This window comes from Centropristis striata, chromosome 1 (assembly GCF_030273125.1).
Source record: "Centropristis striata isolate RG_2023a ecotype Rhode Island chromosome 1, C.striata_1.0, whole genome shotgun sequence".
Classification (NCBI taxonomy): domain Eukaryota; kingdom Metazoa; phylum Chordata; class Actinopteri; order Perciformes; family Serranidae; genus Centropristis; species Centropristis striata.
This window is the reverse complement of record NC_081517.1, coordinates 11,700,813-11,721,394: the sequence shown is the minus strand read 5'-3', so window position 1 is coordinate 11,721,394 and position 20,582 is coordinate 11,700,813. Positions and strand designations below refer to the sequence as shown.

Below are 20,582 nucleotides of genomic sequence, written 5' to 3'. Positions count from 1 at the left end.
AGGACCAACATTTTTGCAGAGTTAGAACTTTTGTTTTTTTAAAAACATATTTGTTTAATTTAATTTGCATTACGTGAATGATTCTCTGTCATCTGATCTTTGAGTTTTAATGTCTTTTATGCATTTGTGTAATTATTAATTTATTCAGTCATTCAAGTCTTTATTGTGTCTTGCATGCTTTTAGTTACAGTAAGGTCTATGAGTAATCTTTTATTCTTGTCCATCAAGGTAAAACATTAATTTATATGGTTCATATTTTAAAATCAGTGACATATGTTTAAGCTGTTTTCTGTTTCTCACACTATAAGCAGTTGTATACATTTTTTCACTTTGAAATCACTTAAAGGGCAAATTTATAAAAATATTTGACATTTATGTAATGTTACTGAATCTGAACTCTGAAAGTGTTTTTGTCATGATTTCCAGAATAAACAAATTCTGAACAAGCTAGAACTGAAATCTTTCTGTTTTCTTACATTTTAATTTATATAAATAAATGAAACACACACACACACACACACACACACACACACACACACACACATATATATATATATATACATATGTATATATATAATTAATTATCTATTTAAAACATTAATAAGTTCAGATGCAGCTAAAAATATGGACAATATATAGTAAGTATCTGTATTTATTAATTCAAATAATTAAAAAAATCTGTAGAATAATGAAAAAAAGTTACAGTAGTGTAATATTTGGAATATATATATATATTTAAATCTTATTAATGGCATTTTCACTCAAACAAGAAAAATCCTGTTGAGTAATACAATAATTTTCTGGATATTTTTTTTAATTTTGTTTTTATTTTTTTAAAATATAGTGTACAGTATACAAATCTCAGCCGTACTTTTACTTTGAAATGTCCTATCTGTAAAACCTGCTGCTGACCTTATTTTGAAAGTTGTTTCCGGAAGCCGCGCGGGGTGATGGCGGGTTGATGGAGCTGCTGATGCTGAGGAGAGAGCATCCATCCTCCACGCAGACAGACAGGCCGTGTGTTTTGCTAGATGTGATGTTAGAAACAGGAGCTCCGTATTCATCACAGTTCATTTTATTACCGTGAGTTCAGCCCCGTTCTGCCGGTGACCGACAGCTACGAGCCGCCGGGGACGATGGTGGATTTGTCCGAGAGTGGTGCAGTGTCGCCCGGGCACGGCAGCAGACACGGACCGGGCTCCGGCTCCGGCAACAACGGCAAGAAAACGTCGAAAAAGTCGCGGACGAGAAGAGGCAAACGGGGCCGAAAGAGACGGAATAAAAAGAACAACAGGAACAACAGAACACCGCCGCCGTATTTCCCTCCGGAGGTACCGTAGCGTCCGCTCTGTAGCCCGGGGATTAACGGGACACCAGCTAAACCAGCCTGCTAGCTAGTGTTACTGCAGCTACTTCCAGGCGATTTACTGTCATAAATATATATTATATATGATATATATGATAAAGTATCTGGGACATGTCGTGAGAGTTCTCTTATTCTCAGCTGGGCTTTATAAAGGAGCATTTACCGCCAATACCCGCAGCTCTGTCTCCTGAAAAGAATCTCACGCCGAACTGCATTCAAAGTTCTCACAATTAAAGATATTTTTGTCTAAAAGGTGAAGGCACAACTATCAGAGAAGTTCACTGAATGTTTTTAATGAAAAAATAAAGGCCGATTTATAATTCGGCATATGTTTGATCAACAAGAAGCAGAGTTTGCTTTACTATTTTTAGCTGCTAACTTTCAGTGTTTAACTGTTAGCCAGGGATACATGACAGGAGCCCAGCTCGTGTTACTGCAGCAAACCCGAGCTACTTACAGGCGATTTATTGACACTTTGCATTAATACAACAGCAGTAAATCTGTAACAAGTCGTGAGAGTATTCGTATTCTCAGCTGGGCTTCATAAATATATAATAAAATAAATATTTAAGGAGCATTTATCGCCAATACCCGCAGCTCTGTCGACCGGAGAGAACATCGCGCCGAACTGCATTCAAAATTCTCACAATTAAAGATATTTTTGTCTGGAAGGTGAAGGCACAATTATCATAGAAGTCACTTAGTGTCTTTAATGAAAAAAACAAAGGCCGATTTATAATTCGGCATATGTTTGAACAAGAAGAAGCAGTGTTTGCTTTACTGTTTTTAGCTTCTAACTTTGGGATACTCACTTTAGTAACATGACAGGAGCCCAGCTAGTGTTACTGCAGCAAACCCGAGTTACTTCCAGGCGATTTACTGACACTTTAACTTCACACATCAGCAGTAAAATATCTGTAACATGTCGTTAGAGTACTCTTATTCTCAGCTGGGCTTTATAAATGTATAATATGTATATATATATATATATATATATATATAAATATATATATATATGTGTGTGTGAGTGTTTAAACAACAAGAAGGCCTGTTGTTTTTAATACTAATAGGCATCTAACTTTCAGTGTTTAACTGTTTAAGCCAGGGATAAACACATTAGTAACATGACAGGAGCCCAGGGGCCAGTTATGAAAACATATATTATGCAACACATTAATAAACTAACATTTATAACTTGGCCTGCACAGATTGCAAATACATCTAATTGTTATTTAAAATTACATTGCAAGTATGACATGATATATATATATATGAATATGGAAGGAAAAAACAAGAAAACCCCTAGTAATAAGTAATAGCAGGAAATGTTTTTGTCTTAGTCTTAGAGTCTTTATTTAAAAATGGCACCAAAACGTTATTGGACAAACACGCCGTATTGTTTACAATACATTTGACAGTAATCAGTGTTTTTCTGTATTTCCAGGCTGAAGAAGGAAACATTGAGTACAAGGTAACTCACACTTCAGTTTCTGCTCTTTATTATTACTATTACTATTATTGTTATTTTTACTGTTGGTATTATTATTACTAGTAGTAATGCTATTTAGTGTAGTGCAGGTTTTTCACAAAAAATATGAACTGCAGAACATTATGAATGTTGTTTTGTATATGTCTACTGGGCTCTTAAAGGAGGTATTTTAGTTTTATTTATTTTAAAATGAGTTAAAATTGTATTTTCAGAGTTCTCTCTGACCTTCTGTCTAATTCATATGTGGACCATAAATCATATTATTTTAACTTGCAAATAAATAAATCCATTCTACCATCCATTTTCTTCTTCTTAATAATAATAATAATAATAATAACAATGATATTACAAAATTATTGTAATTAGAGCTGCAGCGATTAGTCTTAGTCAATTTTATAATTTAATAATTGTTTAAGTTATTTTTTTCTTTAAGAAAAAAATGCAAGAAAGTATTTTCTAAAATTTGAAAATTAATGAGAATAAGTGTGATATTTTTGGAATGTGGACTGATGCTCCTCCATCTCCTCCGCCTCGGGAAAATTATAACTATTTTATTTATGTATAATAATAATCAGATATTTATAGACAAACGACTAAATGATCTGGAAAGTAATCAGCAGGTTAGTTTGTCAGTTGCAGCCCTGCTGGGAATTACTGATAATTGATACTGATTAGTTTTTATTCTTCTTCTTCTTATTATTATTATTATTATCATCACAGCTTCAATGCTAACTCAATTGATGGAGAATTTAACAAAATATTGGACTATATTGGACTACTGGATGTGGGAAAGGCTTTTTTCCCACTATTTTCTGACATTTAATAAAGCAAATGTTTAATTAATTAATCCAGAAGATAACCGGCAGATTTATTAACTGTACTTGTAGCCCTTTATTACAATAATAAACAACATCATTATTATCATTATTATAATGCAGTTACGTATGTTATATATATGTTCATTCATGTTTTAAAATGCATTCAAAAGCATTTTTCCCCAACATTTTTGTTGTATTTGTGTTTAAATATATATTCACAATTTATAGTCAGAATAATACTGAATATTTATTGTTTATTGTTATTAAGGAATTGTGATGAATATAAAAAGTGGGACATTTTATTGTCTTAATATAAACTCATTAGCGCCCTCTGATGGACAAACTGTGAAATGCATACACAATACTGTTAAGAGTGACCTTGGGCTGGTAATAATAAATTAAAACAGGTATTATTATTTTCTTTACTATTTTTGGATGTTTTATTGTCTAAAGATTTCATCAGTAAATGTAGAAAATATTCAGCTGAATGTTTGGTGGTGATGTTATTGACTCTGCTGTGCTGATGTTCACCTGTGTGTCCCGTCCTCCTGCAGCTGAAGCTGGTGAATCCCACTCAGTACCGATTCGAGCACCTCGCCACGCAGCTCAAGTGGCGGCTGCAGGAGGGCCGCGGCGAGGCCGTGTACCAGATCGGTGTGGAGGATAACGGCCTGTTGGTCGGCCTGACCGACGCCGACATGAAGGCCTCGCTCAAGACCTTAAAGAGGATGGCCGAGAAGTAGGTCGCCTGGTTCTACAGTCTGTGTCACTGTGGAATAAACCAAAATGTTGGTTTTAAAGGGTTTTGACAGAACAAAAAGCCTGCAAAGAGTCAGCTGATCCAAGAACTTTTTTAAAGCTTAATATCTAAGAATCTTTAAAAAAAATTATAAATAAATTAAAGACCTACAAGGCTGTCAATAACTTAAAAAAAGAAACATGGGCGTCCCGGTGGCTCACACTGGTAGAGCGCATACCATTAAGGCTGAGTCCTTGCTGCGGGGGACCCGGGTTCGAATCCAGCCTGAGGTCCCTTTGCCGCATGTCCTCCCCTCTGTCTCCCCCTTTCTATCTGTCACTTTCAATAAAAGCATGAAAAATGCCAAAAAAAAAAAAGAAACATTAGGACCGTAAATTGTTTTTAAAATCAAACAAATGACAAAATATAAATATTCATTTTTTTAAATAAATTAAAGACCCACAAGGCTTTAACGATCAATCAATCAATAGTAATAAATAAATAAAATAAAACTACAATAAATAAAAAGCGTAAGAGCCATAATTTTTTTTTGAAATAAACAAATGTCAAAATAAAATGTGTTTTAAAAATTGTAAATAAATTAAAGACCAACAAGGCTTTAACAATCATCCAATAAATAATAAATAAATACAATAAATAATACATTTAACGCAAGGACCTTAAAAAAAGTAAATAAACAAAAGTCAAAATAAAATATTACTTCTTTTTAAAAAAAAAAATAATTTAAGACACACAATGCTTTAACAATAAATAAATAAACAGACATAAGGACTGTAAAAAAATAAATAAATAAGCAAATGACAAAATAATATTGTTTTTCAAAAATTAGAAATAAAATTAAGACCCATAATAAAAAGAGTAAATTAGAGTCAATTTCAGAATCTATAACTCACTGCAGAATGTCCAAGAATAAAAGTAACTCATGATTTATTAACAGTTTCAGATCTCTGCAGGTAGATTCTCTGACACACACTGAGCCCAGCAGTGAGTCCTGACTGACCGCAGTGTGTGTGAGACTTCTTCTTCGTCTCGTCTCTCTCAGAGTCGGCGCTGACATCACTCTGCTCAGAGAGCGCGAGGTCGACTACGACTCGGACAGAAACACCCGCAAGATCGCAGAAGTCCTCGTCAGGAAAGTTCCAGACGATCAGCAGGTGAGAGAGTTTGTGTGTGTGTGTGTGTGTGTGTGTGTGTGTTGCAAAAACAACATCACAGATCGTGGACGCTATACACTGAAGAAAGAAAAAAAAACTGGTAGCAAAAGTTGTCACACCCTTGCTTTCTAATATCAGTAAAACATTTCTTTAATGAAATGTCTTTTTAAAAACAGATATTATAGAGGAAATATCTGTATTTTAATATACATGTGTGTGTGTGTGTGTGTGTGTGTGTGTAGAATAACGTATGTTTTTTTAACTTTAATATGACGTTATGGCTTTTTACCATTTTATTATTACCTTTTTTTTTTTTTTTACATTAAATTAAGTAAAGTTTAACTGTAAACAGAAAGTTTCCTTTGTTTTACATTCAGCAATATGATGTGTATTTGTTTGTATTTCTAAATAAAGTCAGTGTAATTTAACATTCAAGACCATTAAACAATTAGATAATACTGTAAAAAATAATAAAAATAAATAAAGTCCCATTATATTCATTTACAGATTTCAACTTCCATTTCATGGTTAATATTTAGATTAAAAGTTATTTACTGGTTTTATGGCATTTGCACTTCATGTAGAAAAAGAGAAGGAAAACCCTGTTAAATAGCACAGTACATTTCTGGAAAATAACTTTTTTTTACAGTGTGGCACCACCTCAAATAAACTGATACAGGACAGATGAAATGTTTTGAATGAGGAGATGTTGGACATAAACGGTTTAACTGTCTGCACAAATAGCAGGCAGCATAGGGCGACAGTGGGGGACCGTGCACGCAACAGTGACTTCTTGCGTTGACGCCACCTAGAGGTCTGATTGATAACATTCAGAGGGATATCGTGGATTTTTTCTGGTCCGTCGGCATTGGGCAGCAGTCCTTTACTTGCCTCTGGCAGAAGGTGGACAGGAACTTATAAATATCCAGGCAAAGATTGCTGCTTTTAGACTGCAAACAGCAAAAAAGTTTTGTATGACTGTGGCCCAAGCTGGCTGGACACAGCCAAGCTTCTGCTAAGGCGAGCTGGCAGGTTGGGCTACGACAAGCAGCTCTTCCTTTTACAGCTCGCTGAGGTGGAGCTCACTGCACTGAAGCCCTTTTACTCCTCAGTCTTGGCAGGTGGCAAGGACTGCAAGAATTGGGAATAAAATTCCTGGAATGTGGTTATTTGAGGAACCGCTGTTCTTCAATAATTGATTTAAGACTCAAGTAATTGAGTCTGCCAGCCTGCGAAACAGTCTGAGGGAGGCTGGATACACAAAGGTGGGCCATTTGATGAAACCGTCTGTAAACAACATAAGAGCCGACTGTACCTTCTCCTCTCTCAGGCTGGTAAACAGAGTGGTGAGAGAGCTCTTTGACGCCCTGACACGGCCCCTAAGGGCTTTTGTTGAGGATGCCCCCCTGCGTGACCAGTGGATTGAGGACAGTAACTACAGTTTCCCTGTCCATCGCTCCAGCTGTGGGGGACTGGCAGGAGGGAGGAGGCCAGCTGCTCTCTTTTAAAATCTCTCGCCTCAGCAAGTTTCAGGATGCAGGAAAGGCAGAAATGTACGAACCTCTTGTGAAGTTGCTGAACCTTGTGTCCTTGGAAGGAGTAAAGGAGTCGAGGTGGACTGAGTTCTTTGGTCCAAACTCTTCCCAGAAAGGCAGTTGGCGTTGCCTGTACAAGCTGCCCGTTGAGAAGTGGACAGCTGACCTCCAGTGGAGGGTTGTACACGGCGCGATAGCTACAAACAGATACAGAGCGCACCTTGATCCGGAGCTGGGGGAGGGGTGTGTTTTTGTTCTAGAACTGAGACATTGGAACATCTGTTTGTTGAATGTCCTCGTCTGTCAGCCTTGTTTGAGCTTGTAAAAAGTTGGTTTGAAGGTTTTGGGGAGGAGTTTTCTTTTGGTTTATTTATTTTTGGCCCCAAATACTCTGTCCAGAAGAAGGCTGTGCACCTCCTGTTGAACTTCTTGTCCGGTGCTGGCTATCTGGCTGACACGTAGGAGCCGGGTCCAGGATGCTGGTTGCGTGGAGCCGGTTTCAGTTCTGGCAGGACTGAAACCGAAAAAACCTGAAAATTTAATTTTGTATTTTTCCACTAAAATTATCTGGTGTATCCCTGAAATAGTGCAATAAAGGGATTTTGAAAACCAACCAAAACCTCTCCTCTCCTCTCCTCTCCTCTCCTCTCCTCTCCTCTCCTCTCCTCTCCTCTCCTCTCCTCTCCTCTCCTCTCCTCTCCTCTCCTCTCCTCTGTCATGTTGTCTTGGACCGAGACAGTTCCTGGACCTACGGGTGGCGGTTCTGGGGAACGTGGATTCGGGGAAGTCGACCCTGCTGGGCGTGCTGACGCAGGGCGAGCTGGACAACGGGCGCGGCCGGGCGCGGCTCAACCTCTTCAGACATCTGCACGAGATCCAGACGGGACGAACCTCCAGCATCAGCTTCGAGATCCTCGGCTTCAACAGCAAGGGAGAGGTGAGACTTCACTTTAATATATATTATACTGCAGATGTAGATATGAGTCAGAATCAATCATTTTCTAACATCAATCAATCAAACTGATATACAACACTTTTCATGCAGGTCAGAGGATAGAAAGACAAAACAAGAGCGTAAAAATGAAAAAAACAATGGGGAAAATGTAATAAAATAGATTTAAATCCTTTAATAACAGTAGTAGTAGTAAAACTATGGAGTAGATTTAAGAACAAGACAGCAACAAATACATTTAAAAAGATTTAAAAACTGTTATAATAGCAAATACAATATTTAAATAAAAGCTCGACTAAAAACTGAATAAAACAGATTAAAAAAAGATAAAATCAATATGAGGTAATATATATATATATTATTATTAAATTACAATTCATATAATAATGCTCTTTTATTTATTTGTTTGGTAATATATTGTAAATTATAATATTTTAATTATAATAAGAAAATAACAAATAGAACAATATTTTACTACACAAATACAATAAGTTGTGCTTGAAATACATTGTTTTTATGAAGTCCCAAACTGAAATCTAAACAAAAATATAAAATATCATAAACATCAGCTCAGTTTAACATAAATCTGCCCCTTAATATAGAATATCTGCTGATATGAACTGTGTGTATGCGTGTGTGTGTGTGTGTGTGTGTGTGTGTGTGTGTGCAGGTGGTGAACTACAGTGAGTCCCGGACGGCCGAGGAGATCTGTGAGAGCTCCTCTAAGATGATCACCTTCATTGATCTGGCCGGACACCACAAGTACCTGAAGACGACCATCTTCGGCCTCACCAGCTACTGCCCCGACTCCGCCATGCTGGTTGTGAGCGCCAACACAGGCATCGGTGAGAGACACACACACACACACACACACACACACACACACACACAGACGTGCACACAACTGCCACAGAGTCAGGAGTGGCACAAACAATGATTTTTTACAACAAGACAAACAAAACAACCGAAAGGGAATCAAATCTCTACTGGAAGCAAAAGGTCTGGTGGGCCTTTGGACCGACCCTCAATGGGCCGGCGGATCCAAAAGAAGCCCTTCTGCCAATGGACCATAATCTAAGTAAAACAAAAAATAGAAATAAATAACCGAAAACTAAGCCACCAGTCCCACCAGAAAACAAAGGGGAAAAACCAAACCAAACAAAAGGCCAGATCACCAGCTGCAGGCCGCCGCCGCCGCCGCCGCCGCCGCTGCCGCCGCTGCTGGTACAATTTCCCCCAAACAGCCAAACTGATTACACCTGAAGACAAACAAGACACAGAATGAATGACATGACACAGGGAGAGCAAAGTGAGGGGAGGGGCACGTAAGACACACACACAGACACACACAAACAAGCACGCACAGACACACAAACATACACACACACTCACACAGACACACACACACATGAACACACACACATAAATCTAGGCACTTTTTAATTGATTGACATTTCAGTCAATATTAAAATAAATAAATGTGCCCATGAAATAAATAAATCAATACGACTATCATATAAATACTGAAATAAATAATGTAAATATAAATATATATTAATAAGTAAATCCATAAAAAAAATTATAATATTATTTATTACTTTTACTTATTCCAGGGATTTTTTAAATATATAATAATTAATTATTATTAATATATTATAATTTATAATCCCACAAAAGTCCCCTGAAGTAAATAAAAGAAGTCCTTTCAAAAACATTATTTTAAAAATAAAATCCAGGTTATCTATTAAAAAGTAGTCCTTTTAAAAAAACGTCTTAAAAAAATTATATATATATATATATATATATATATAATTTTTTAAGACGTTTTTTTAAATATATATATATATATATATATAGGTATATATATATTTTTTTTAATTATTATTATTATTTTTCATTTAATTAACCTTATAATTTATTTCATTGGCATATTTATTTTTCTTTATGTATTTATTTTTTATTTGGTCGTAGATGGCATTCTGTACTTTGTATACAATCCTGTATAAAAATCCTTTTCATATATATAAAACAAAAAGGAAAATCTAACAAAGCACATAGATTTAAAAGTAAAAGTTCTTCTCTCCTGCCAGATGGTTTCTGGGTAATGAAGTATTTTATTTTGATGTCAGCATGCTCACAGTGTTCCCGCTCTCCTCCGTCCAGCCGGTACGACCCGGGAGCACTTGGGCCTGGCCATGGCGTTGAAAGTTCCCATCTTCATTGTGGTCAGTAAAGTGGACCTGTGCTCCCGCGGCACCGTGGACAGAACCGTCCGGCAGCTGGAGCGAGTCCTGAAGCAGCCGGGCTGCAACAAGGTGCCCATGGTGGTGTCGAGCCCCGACGACGCCGTGACCGCCGCGCAGCAGTTCACCCAGTCTGCATGGTCAGTACTAATACTACTGTTAATACTACTAGTACTGTTAATACTTAGTGGTGGGTACAAATACTGCTAATACTACTGTTAATACTACTAGTACTGTTAATAGTTAGTGGTGGGTACAAATACTGCTAATACTACTGTTAATACTACTAGTACTGTTAAAACTTATTGGTGGGTACAAATAATGCTAATACTACTGTTAATACTACTAATACTGTTAATACTTAGTGGTGGGTACAAATACTGCTAATACTACTGTTAATACTACTAGTACTGTTAATACTTAGTGGTGGGTACAAATACTGCTAATACTACTGTTAATACTACTAGTACTGTTAATACTTAGTGGTGGGTACAAATACTGCTAATACTACTGTTAATACTACTAATACTGTTAATACTTAGTGGTGGGTACAAATACTACTAATACTACTGTTAATACTACTAATACTGTTAATACTTAGTGGTGGGTACAAATACTGCTAATACTACTGTTAATACTACTAGTACTGTTAATACTTAGTGGTGGGTACAAATACTGCTAATACGACTGTTAATACTACTAATACTGTTAATACTTAGTGGTGGGTACAAAAACTGCTAATACTACTGTTAATACTACTAATACTGTTAATACTTAGTGGTGGGTAAAAATACTGCTAATACTACTGTTAATACTACTAGTACTGTTAATACTTATTGGTGGGTACAAATAATGCTAATACTACTGTTAATACTACTAATACTGTTAATACTTAGTGGTGGGTACAAATACTGCTAATACTACTGTTAATACTACTAATACTGTTAATACTTAGTGGTGGGTACAAATACTGCTAATACTACTGTTAATACTACTAGTACTGTTGATACTTAGTGGTGGGTACAAATACTGCTAATACTACTGTTAATACTACTAATACTGTTAATACTTAGTGGTGGGTACAAATACTGCTAATACTACTGTTAATACTACTAATACTGTTAATACTTAGTGGTGGGTACAAATACTGCTAATACTACTGTTAATACTAATAATACTGTTAATACTTAGTGGTGGGTACAAATACTGCTAATACTACTGTTTATACTAATAGTACTGTTAATACTTATTGGTTGGTACAAATACTGCTAATTCTACTGTTAATACTACTAATACTGTTAAAACTTAGTGGTGGGTACAAATACTGCTAATACTACTGTTAATACTACTAATACTGTTAATACTTATTGGTGGGTACAAATACTGCTAATACTACTGTTAATACTACTAGTACTGCAGTCCACATGGTCAGTACTAGAGTTGTACATCTCTCTGTGATAAACGATTCGATACACATCTAGATACACAGGTTACCGTACCATACGACTGAAAAACGATATACTTTTATTACAGACGGATTCCATAAGAATCGATGCGGTGTAAGAACGATACGATTTGATTTGATTCTACGGTTAATATGTGTTGTAGATATTTTATAGTGTGTCACAGTTTTATATTTTATTTATGTTCTGATTCGCCATGGAGTTTAAAACACCACAAAACATATTTCTACATTTATAATAATGTAAAGAAAAATTGTTCTAGAAGCTTTTTTTCCTTTCAAGATCTGTTATTTCCAACATTGAGATTTATTATGGATACTAAAGTAAAAAAAACAAACAGTAGAGAGTTTGTCTGTCAACAAGAAACACTTATCCATCGTTTGTCATTTCCATCAGTCCCACGTGAGGTGTAGTAGGTGAGTGTAGGTTTGATTTGAGTGACATCATTTACATTTTCCCTTAATCATCTAAACTAATAAAACACAACACAATCATGTTCTGGGAAATTAAATAACAAATTAATCACTAGGATTGTCTATATACAGACGCAAATAATAATAAAAAATAGTATAATATAAAGGCATTCCCGTGCCCCTGAGCAGGACATAGTTCACAGTATAAATACAGAATGCAGCTTGATATTCATGTGCAGCTGTTTGTTAAACAGAGAAAGCACTTTATTTTTCAGCCCTATCTCTCAATTGTTAAACTGAATATCCCATCGCATCGGTTTATCGTTCACAACCCAAAAACCAAGTGAGTACTAATACTACTACTTTGTGAGTACAAATACTGCTGATACTACTGTTAATACTACTACTACTGTTAATAATATGACTACTACCAGTACTACTACTACTACTGCTGCCTGCATGGTGAGTACAAATACTACTGCTACTGCAGTCTGCATGGTGAGTACAAATACTGCTGATACTACTGTTAATACTACTACTACAACTTCTTCTCTGTAGTTCCCTCAAACTCCATCCGATCTGCTGAGTCCCTCTCAATCTTTAAGAAGACTCTAAAGACCTGAAGGCTCTTTACTGAACACCTTCACACGCAATCTACACAAATGAAAAAAAAAAAATCAAACTGAACCTAAAGCTCCGACTGTGTTGTCTTTTGACTTCATTTTTGCTTATTGTCTGTGAACTCAAACATGTATATTACTTTGGGTAAAAGCGTCTGCTAAATGAGGTTGTAGAATTATACTACTGCTGTAGCAGGTCACTCAGTTCCCAGTTCATTCCTATGAAAGTTCCTCAGTGGGGCATGAAACTGTGTCACAACTTTGCCCACATTGGACAAACTATTAGATACAGCTATCAGTATGATTAACATTTCCACTGTGTGTGTGTGTGTGTGTGTGTGTGTGTGTGTGCGTGCAGCATCACACCTATCTTCACCTTGTCCAGTGTGTCTGGAGAAAGTCTGGACCTGCTGAAGGTTTTCTTGAACATCCTGCCTCCACTCAGCAACAGCAAGGAGCAGGAGGAGCTGATGCAGCAGCTCACAGAGTTCCAGGTACACACACACACACACACATACACACACACACACACACACACACACACACACACACACACACACACACACACACACACACACATGCGCGGACACACACGCAGACACACCGAGGGGCGGCTGTGGCTCAGTTGGTAGAGCAGTCACATACTGATCGGATGGTTGGTGGTTCGATCCCTGACCATGGCAGTCTACATGTCGAAGTATCCTTGAGCAAGATACTGAACCCCAAATTGCTTCATCAGTGTGTGAATGAATTCCCAATGGTGGCAGGTGGTACCGTTTAGGGTAGCCTCTGCCACCAGTATGAATGTGTTTGTGAACGGGTGAATGAGTCTGTAGTCTGTAGTGTAAAGAGCTTTGAGTGGTCGCAAAGAGTCTAGAAAAGTGATATATAAGTGCAGGTCCATACCATTTACACGCACACACACACACATCTAGGTACTTTTTAATTGATTGACATTTAAATATTAAAATAAATAAATTGCCTAATATATAAATACTGAAATAAATAATGTAAATATAAATATATATTAAGTTATTTTTTTTTAAATACAAAAAATAATAACGCATTAAAAAAGGATGTTTATTTCAGGGATTTTTTTCCTATAATCCCACAGAAGACCCTGAAGTAAATAAAAGAAGTCCTTTCAAAAACATTATTTAAAAACAAAATCCAGGTCATTTATTTATTAAAAAGTAGTCCTTTTAAAAGCCTTTAAAATATATATATATATATATATAGCTGGCTAATTTATATATATATATTTTTTAAATTAATTTCAATATTTATTGCCCATTTTTTATTTTATAATTTATTTCATTGCATGTTTTATTTATTTCATGGGCATATTTTTATTTTTATTTTTTTTTTATTTGGACTTAAATGTCATTCTGTATTTTCTATACAGTGCTACAGGAATTTAAATTAATATGTATAAAAACAGGTTTATAAAAGTGCCATTTTGAGAAGAAATTGGTTGTGCTGATATATATATAAATATTCCCTTTAATATAGAGTATCTGCTGATATGAAGTGTGTGTCTGCGTGTGTCTGTGTGTGTGTGTGTGTGTGTGTGTGTGTGTGTGTGTGTGTGTGTGTGTGTGTGTGCAGGTGGATGAGATCTACTCTGTTCCTGATGTTGGGACCGTGGTGGGAGGAACTCTGTACAGGTGAGAACACGAAACACGTCAAATGAGGTTTGTCATTGAGTCTTTTCACATGTTAGTTATAATCTCTATATAGTAAAGTGAGCGGCCTTATAATATACAATATATATAGTATTTACTGTACTGTAGAGTTTACAGTATTGGCGTGTGCTGTGTATATTCCAGCGGCGTGTGCAGGGAGGGCGAGCGGCTGGTGGTTGGGCCGACTGACGAGGGTCGCTTCCTGCGTCTGAAGGTTGGCAGCATCCAGAGGAACCGCTCGGCCTGCAGGGTGCTGCGGGCCGGGCAGGCCGCCACGCTCGCTCTGGGAAACTTCGACCGCTCGCTGCTGCGCAAGGTCAGAGGTCACATGACTCACAGACTAGGCACTAAACAACACTCACAAGGCTCCGTTCAGGCTAGGGATAGGAATAATTAATCTATGATCGATTAATGGTCGTTTAGAATTTGGTCGAGCATGTGGAATTTTTAATCTACCTGTGTATTTTTTCATTTTAATTTGATTTCTGACTGTCTATCAGTATCTTTGAACTGAAACACGCCGAGCGTTCAGTTCTGCGGCTGTCCGTCAATCAGCCAATGAGCTGAGAATTAATTTGGATAAAGCACCGTCTCCCACGAGAGCGACCACAGTGATCTCCACTTTGGATTATATAACATCCGCTCACTTTCGAGCAAAGGACATCTTCTCCGGGAACTCATCAGTGACCACAAGTATGACTTTTTTAGTCTGACAGAGACTTGGCAACAACAGAATGACTTTTCCCAGTTGAATGAATCAACTCCCCCCAGGTTTGTTTACAGCTGTCAACCTCGTACTACCGGTCGCGGAGGAGCTCTCGTGATAATCTATCGTGAGAGCTGGAAAGTCTGGCCTGTCTCTGTGCCAGTCTACCAGTCATTTGAATCACTTGCCATTAAACTGAATGGCCCATCCACTATCACTGTAGCCACTGTTTATGTACACCCAAGACTCCTTGGAGTCTTTGAGTCCGACCGAACACTTTTTTAAAAGAAATAAAATGTTGAAATAAACTGAAGTGAAAACACGCTGAAAGGCTCAAAGTTGTGATTAGATGTCCATGTTGCCGTGGATACACATTGTTCTGCTTCTCTCCTGATGACAGCCACCTGTCGATCAAACCACACCTGCTTCATCATCTGTTTTCTTCTGAATGGGACCATTATTTGTATGTTATCTGAGATAATAAATGAGGAGAGAAGTCGTCTCAGTTTGTGTGGAGATAGAGAGGACCGGACGCTGGAGACCCCTGCTGGAGGTTTGACACACTGCAGGCTTCTGCAGCGATGCCTAAAGTCCGTCCTCGATAAATTTGAGTTGGTAAAGCCGCCAACTGATTAAAGTTTTATATCCAGAAGTTCATGTTTCTTCGTCTTGTTCTCCTGCTAGTGGTGAAGTCAACACCCATCATCCAACGTTTGTTTCCTTTTGTGTAACGACTTCGTAGGCTTTTGTTAACGTTGTCGCAGCAGAAACATTTTGAACTTGTGTTTCAAACTGTTGTCAGCAGACACTGCCGGAGTGTTGCTGAAGACAGAAACATGCGGCTGTGTCAGCGTGCGGTGACAGTGATGTGTGCCTGGCTGTTGCAGGGTATGGTGATGGTCAGTCCCAAGATGAACCCGACCATCTGCTGTCAGTTCGAGGCCGCCATCGTCCTGCTCTTCCATGCCAAGACCTTCCGCCGGGGGTCACAGGTCACCGTGCACGTGGGCAACGTCAGGCAGACGGCTACCGTGGAGTGCCTTCATGGAAAGGTCGGTCTATGGAAAACTCATTTCTGAACCCCAACGAGGCGTTTTACTCTCTGTGTCCTCGTGTTTCACTGCAACATATAAAATCTCTATAAATCTGTAAGTCCTGCAGCTCTATGGAATCAGCACAATCAGAACAACTCAAACATGTCTTTGTGCAGAATAACACAGTTAGAATGACATAAATCAGAAAAAAGTTGAATTTCTCTGATTGAGAAATTTCTTTAAAATTTCTACAAAATAGAATGTATATATAAACACTTTTAAAGGTGTCATAAATATTGAAAAAAAATGTTTTCATATGAAGTATTGTCATGTTTCCAGCCTCTCCTGTCCTCTCCTCTCTGCTCTGTGTAAACAGATTTTCAGTGAATATTTGGTGATAAACGTGTTGTTTAAAATTTTATCATTTTCTTTCCTCCTGTTCTTTTTTTATTTTACCTTTCTAATTTTCCTTTTTTTTCTTTTTTTTTCAACTCTTTATGATTATCTCCTTTATTTTTATATCTAATTATCTCTTTTTCTGTTGTTAATTTATTTATTCCTCTTTCTAATTGACTCTTTGGTTTTTCTGATTTTCTGTTGCACTTTTTTCTTTTCTTTCAAATTGTCTCTCTTTTTCTTTCAAATGCTTTTTTTTCTTTCTAATTTTCAATTTTTCCCCCCTTTTTTTCTTGTTTTTTTCTTCCCCCTTTTCTTCTCGTATTTTTAGAGTTTCTGCTTGATCACTTTTTTCTTTAAAATTTTCTTTTTTAATTTTCTATTTTTTCATTCTCTTTACCTCTTCATGATTTAATCTCTTTTCTTTTCTTTCTAATTTTTTTTCCTTTTATTTTTTTTCTTTTTTATTCCTCTTTTTAATTGACTCTTCTTGTTTTTTTTCCTCTCTCACTTTTTTCTTTTTCATTTTCTATGATTTTGTTTCTAATACTCTCTTTTTTCTTACTCATTTTATATTTTTTCCTCTTTTTATTTTATTATTGTTTTTATTCCTCTTTCTGATTGTCTTTTCTGATTTTCTGTTCTATCACCTTTTTCTTTCAAATTTTCTCTTTTTCTTTCTTTTCTTTCTTTTTCATTTTTTCCTTCTTTTGACCTCTACGATTGAACCTTTGTTGTCTCTAATTTTGTTGTTCTCTCCGTGCTGCAGGACGAGCTGCGTACGGGCGAGCGAGCCGTCGTTCGATTCCGCTTCATCAAACACCCCGAGTACCTGCGTCTGGGCGCCAAGCTGCTGTTCAGGGAGGGCGTCACCAAGGGCATCGGCCACGTGGCCCGCCTGCTGCCGCCCTCCCAGAACCACGACCAGAACCAGAACCAGGACCAGAACCTGCAGGAGCCCTGAGGAGATTAATCCGCCCGTCCTGGATCTAAACTTCTGTCCTCGTTCGCTTCCGCTGAGAGTCCACCATCACCATCATCATCATCATCATCACCGTCGTCATCAGTCCGTGAGTTAAAGCCGGCTGACCTCAGGGGACTTAAGCCGGACGTTTAATCTGAAGCCTCCGTTTGATTGAAGAGGCTCCGTTTCCTCGGGCAGCAGATTATTTGTGAGGGATGTGTTCCTTCAGACGCTCAGACTGAACATGAAGCCTGCAGAGGGGGATTATCTCCAGCGGTCTAACGTGCACCAACATGTTTTTCCAGCTTGCAAAGTTCAACACGTGAATGTTTTTGGAGTCTTCTGGAAGGTTTTATAGGGGAAAAGAGTTAAAGAGTGTTTTTATCCATGGTTACGTTCATTTTCACCATCAGTTAACCCGTTAAAGATTTAATTTAAATCATTTGGGTCAGTAAATAATGTCCAATGTCTTGTTTTGTCTGAATCAGAGTTCCCACAGTCATGGAAGTTTTGCAGGCCTAGAAAAGTCTTTGGAATCCTTTGAAGTTTTGTTGAATGATGCCATGAAATTGTTGCGGTAAAAATAAATGTATTTATTAAAAGAACAAAACAGCAAATTTACTTTAAATTTTTTCCGCCATTTTTTTTCTTTAGGTTGAGAAATAATATTTTCACATTTTAATTTTGCTGCATTGTTTCCCAGACTTTCATTCACACAGTTATGGACATTTTTATAAAAAAGTCCTTGAAGAGTTATTGAAAAGTTTGGAAATGTTGTCCATGAGAATGTGAAAACCCTGTAAATCCCAAAGATATTCAGTTTTCAATGATTTAACACAGAGAAAAGCTCACGGGACAAACTTTAAGCACAGACTGAGTTTGACTGAAGAGATTATCAACGTTTGAATCATTAATAATTAACAGATCTGTCCTTGAATCAAGACGTTTTGGTGGACTGGAGTTGATGTGTAAAAACTAAGTTTCTCCTGCACATTTCCTGCTTTTCTCCGTTTTAAATCCCATTAAAGTGAATATTTGGGGTTTTGGACTGACTAAACAAGACATTTAGAGACGTCACTTTGGACTTTGGATAATGAAAATAATCGTTCTTATAACTCGTTCTGTTGCCCTCCGTTCTTTTGCACTTTGTCACTTTTAATTATTAACATGAATCCTTTGAGTCAGTAACTGAAACTTTTTCAGCCCGGAACAGAATTAATCATCGATCAGTAAACACAGTTTCACCAGCCTGATCGCACAAAGTGAAATGACCTCGACTTCTTAACCCTGAACTCTGGTGAGATGTGATGTGTGAAACTTACGAAGAATTAGTCGGACAAACTGCGAACAGACTTTCACCAGGAGAACGCGGTTCATGTCCGTGTCAAAACAAAAGTAAACAAGTTTCTTCATAACTTCCGTGGCTCACGACTTGTGAATCACGTTTTGTTTTTACGTAACTAATGTTAACGTAACCGATATTATTTATTTAACGGTTTTTACTTAACTTACAGCTTTTTAGGTAACTAAGGTTGTTTACATAACTTCCGTTGTTTATGTAATTTACATTATTTACATAAGTAACGTTTCTGTAACTTCCGTTTTTACACAACTAACTTTTTTTTTACGGAACTTACATTTTTATGGAACTTATGTTATTAATGTAACTTCCGTTGTTTACGTAATTTACATTTTTTACGTAATGAAAAGTTTTTACGTAACTAACTGTTTTTACATAGCTAATGTTCTTCATGTTAGTTCCATTGTTTACGTAACTTCTGTGTCTTCACTACGACGTGTGCGCTATTTTTTAAACTTAATTTTCACACATTACAAGCCACCAACACGTAATTCGGGTGTGAAGAAGTCGTGGACGTTTCCTGTGACTTTATGCGATCAGGCTGGTTTCACTGCTCAAGTGTTGGAGGAATAAATGTGTCATTAAATGTGTTTTGGGGAATAAAACAGATGTTTTTCTCGGTCGCAGCCTTACAGCAGCTTCAGTCTCTCTGCAGAGCGACTGACGTATTTTTGCATCTTCTGGTTTGTTCCGACTGTCGTTCCGTAGGTTTGATGTTCAGGCGGCTTTTTGCAGCGAAACATAACCTGCATGCTCTTCGACTGGCAGAAAATAACTCCGATCTAATACTATCTGCCCGTGTTGAAACTGTTTTTAAGTTCATTCTTCTGAGGTTTTGTGCAATTGTGAAGCTCGATATGGAATGTACCGTCCCGGCCGTGTGTAGCATCAGATGGAGTCGCTGTTTGCACTTTGTGTTGATTCTGCATGTGTGTCGGTCTGCAGAGCGCCAAACAAACAGTTTGTTTTCCCTCCGACTAATAAAGAAACTGTTCAGATATTCCTCCTGTTGGTTTTAGACTCTTCTTTATTCTATTCTTCTTTCTGATTTTCTTTTTCCTGTCTGGTTTTATCTTATTTGTTTCTTTTTTGTCTCTTTTTTATTTTCTCTTTCTTTATTTTTCTCTATTTCTAATTTTGTCTTTTCCCATCTTCCTGTTTCCCTTTCTTTTTGATTTTATATTTCTTTCTTATTGTGTCCTTTATCTTTTATGATTTTCAATTTTATTTTTATTTATTTCTTTTTCAATATTTTTTTTCTCTTTCAAATCTCCTTTCAGCTTTTCTCTCTTTGCATTTCTTCTCATGAACTGGCAGCTTGGTTGTAAATTCCACCACACAGACACATAAAAGACTTCACTGACCTCAAGGTGTGAAAATGTCTTTTTATTTAAAAAAATCATGTTCTCACTCTTCCCCGGAGTTTCATATCTGTGTGCTCAGATACAGTTTAGCTTAGCTTAGCGTAAAGACTGGAAGCAGGTGGAAACTGAAAATAACTCGGATTTTAAGAAAGTTTAATTTGAGCTGATCAGGCTTTTATTTTGAAAAATGTAACCTACTGAGTTAGATATATTCTCCAGTTTTAATGAGAAGGGCAAATATTAGATTCAGATTTTAAATG

The 20,582-nt window shown here is 37.0% G+C and overlaps 1 protein-coding gene across 1 annotated transcript; it reads left to right on the top strand.

The window, feature by feature from the left end:
- The first annotated feature begins 1,028 nt into the window (after positions 1-1,028).
- gtpbp2b (GTP binding protein 2b) lies at positions 1,029-19,958 on the top strand. The gene is made up of 12 exons (XM_059330756.1): positions 1,029-1,331; positions 2,811-2,837; positions 4,228-4,412; positions 5,476-5,587; positions 7,862-8,059; positions 8,745-8,919; positions 10,238-10,457; positions 13,172-13,307; positions 14,422-14,480; positions 14,643-14,814; positions 16,092-16,256; positions 17,404-19,958. Exons 1-12 carry the CDS (start codon positions 1,137-1,139, stop codon positions 17,596-17,598), a joined length of 1,839 nt encoding a protein of 612 aa, XP_059186739.1. The 5' UTR covers positions 1,029-1,136; the 3' UTR covers positions 17,599-19,958.
- Positions 19,959-20,582: the final 624 nt, after the last annotated feature.